We start from the raw sequence: 1,391 nt of genomic DNA, 5'->3' as shown, positions 1-1,391 counted from the left end.
TTGCCATCTATCGAGAACCTGAAAATTTTCAGTGCGGGGGTTCCTGAATCTCAGACTAACACATACTTAGTGCAGCTCATTGCTTTTGTGATCAGAAAACTGGAAGAGTGCACTTAAATTTCAATTGGCATGAAGCATTTTCTCTAATTCACTAAGAAATATCTGTGGAGTCTTTCTCTGAATAAATTTAAATATTTTAAAAAATCTTGATAGTGTTTCTAACCGAAATCTTTGTTTGTTCCCGTTAGGCATGTGTCCACATATTTCATTTGTGCTGGATCAAACAACCTCAGCGGAACTCTACATTGAAGAGCTCTTTGTTCATCCTTCCTTTGTTTTCGCTGGCCTCGAGAATGATCTAGCGATCGTAAGGATACGTTCTGTTCCTCCCTGAATGCATCACGTGTGTTTGCCGGTGGTAGAGACCCCGGTTCTGGCGAAGAGCCGATTCTCATTGGTTGGGGACAACCGAACCAAAGTAAGTAATTTCTGAAGCAAACCATTCTGATTCAACTCGAAATATTTATAGAACAGATTTCTCTAAAATAGCCACAGAATTCAAAGTTATTTTTTCTGTTTCAGCGCAGCCCTCGGTGGAAATTCTTCAAGAGGCAACCATTCGTATGTTGGATGAAAAATCTGCAGGAGTTACTTCAGGAGTAACGAATCTTTCATTACTCATTTCCACCAATGTCATCTGTGCTGGAAATGTTGAAAAAAATATTGGAGCATGTCCAGTAAGCAAATCTGTCTTCTCATTTTGTTAGATTTTTTTCATCTCATAACATCATCATTTAAAATCCAGAAAAACAAAATATGCATTTGATATCTGTCAGCAACTTACGCTCATTCTGATTGATTGTTTCCACTTCCATAGGGAGATCCTGGAAGTCCTCTGATGCTGAATGGTAAAGATTCTTGGACAATTATAGGCGTAGTGTCTTATGGAGCCAAGTGTAGTGAAAGTCGACCAGCTATCGTTGTCAGAGTGTCCACACACACCCAATGGATTTTAAGAATTTTAGAAGTTATTACATGACTGCGCCATCTGCCGTATAAAAATGAATTTAATATACAAATATTCAGAATACCTTTTTTGGTTGTAAATTTTCTATTTTTGTGTCTTCATAAAGTATTTAAATAGTTACAAAAATGTGATGAACTAAAACTGTACAATTTTTTACGTTTGTATGGACAGAAATGTTTTCGTTTTATAGAAATAAATGTTAAACTCTGAGTAAAACGTATTTACGAGAAACTCGTTGATGATAATAAATTTGCAATAAATTAATTTTGGGTGGATAAGAATTATCAGTTAAGTGTAGATCTCATGAGAGCAAAATGCTTCATCAACTCTTCTGATTTTCTATCTAATGTGTTTTTTGTGTTGT

At 35.7% G+C, this 1,391-nt stretch overlaps 1 protein-coding gene across 1 annotated transcript; it reads left to right on the top strand.

Annotated features, from left to right (window-relative positions):
* The first annotated feature begins 433 nt into the window (after positions 1-433).
* LOC150098353 (serine protease 30-like) lies at positions 434-1,039 on the top strand. Its single transcript, XM_090405169.1, has 3 exons — positions 434-478; positions 583-737; positions 878-1,039. Exons 2-3 carry the CDS (start codon positions 624-626, stop codon positions 1,037-1,039), a joined length of 276 nt encoding a protein of 91 aa, XP_090261295.1. The 5' UTR covers positions 434-478; positions 583-623.
* The last annotated feature ends 352 nt before the right edge of the window (positions 1,040-1,391 follow it).

Source organism: Typopeltis vanoorti, chromosome 15 (assembly GCF_054136105.1).
Source record: "Typopeltis vanoorti isolate ZY-2024b chromosome 15, IOZ_Tvanoo_1.0, whole genome shotgun sequence".
Taxonomy (NCBI): domain Eukaryota; kingdom Metazoa; phylum Arthropoda; class Arachnida; order Uropygi; family Thelyphonidae; genus Typopeltis; species Typopeltis vanoorti.
This window is presented reverse-complemented; position numbering and strand designations above follow the sequence as displayed.

Coding starts and splice junctions, on each gene's coding strand:
- LOC150098353 (XM_090405169.1), top strand. CDS start 624: ATGTTGGATGAAAAATCTGCAGGAGTTACTTCAGGAGTAACGAATCTT. Junction 738..877: donor AAAATATTGGAGCATGTCCA/GTAAGCAAATCT, acceptor CCACTTCCATAG/GGAGATCCTGGAAGTCCTCT.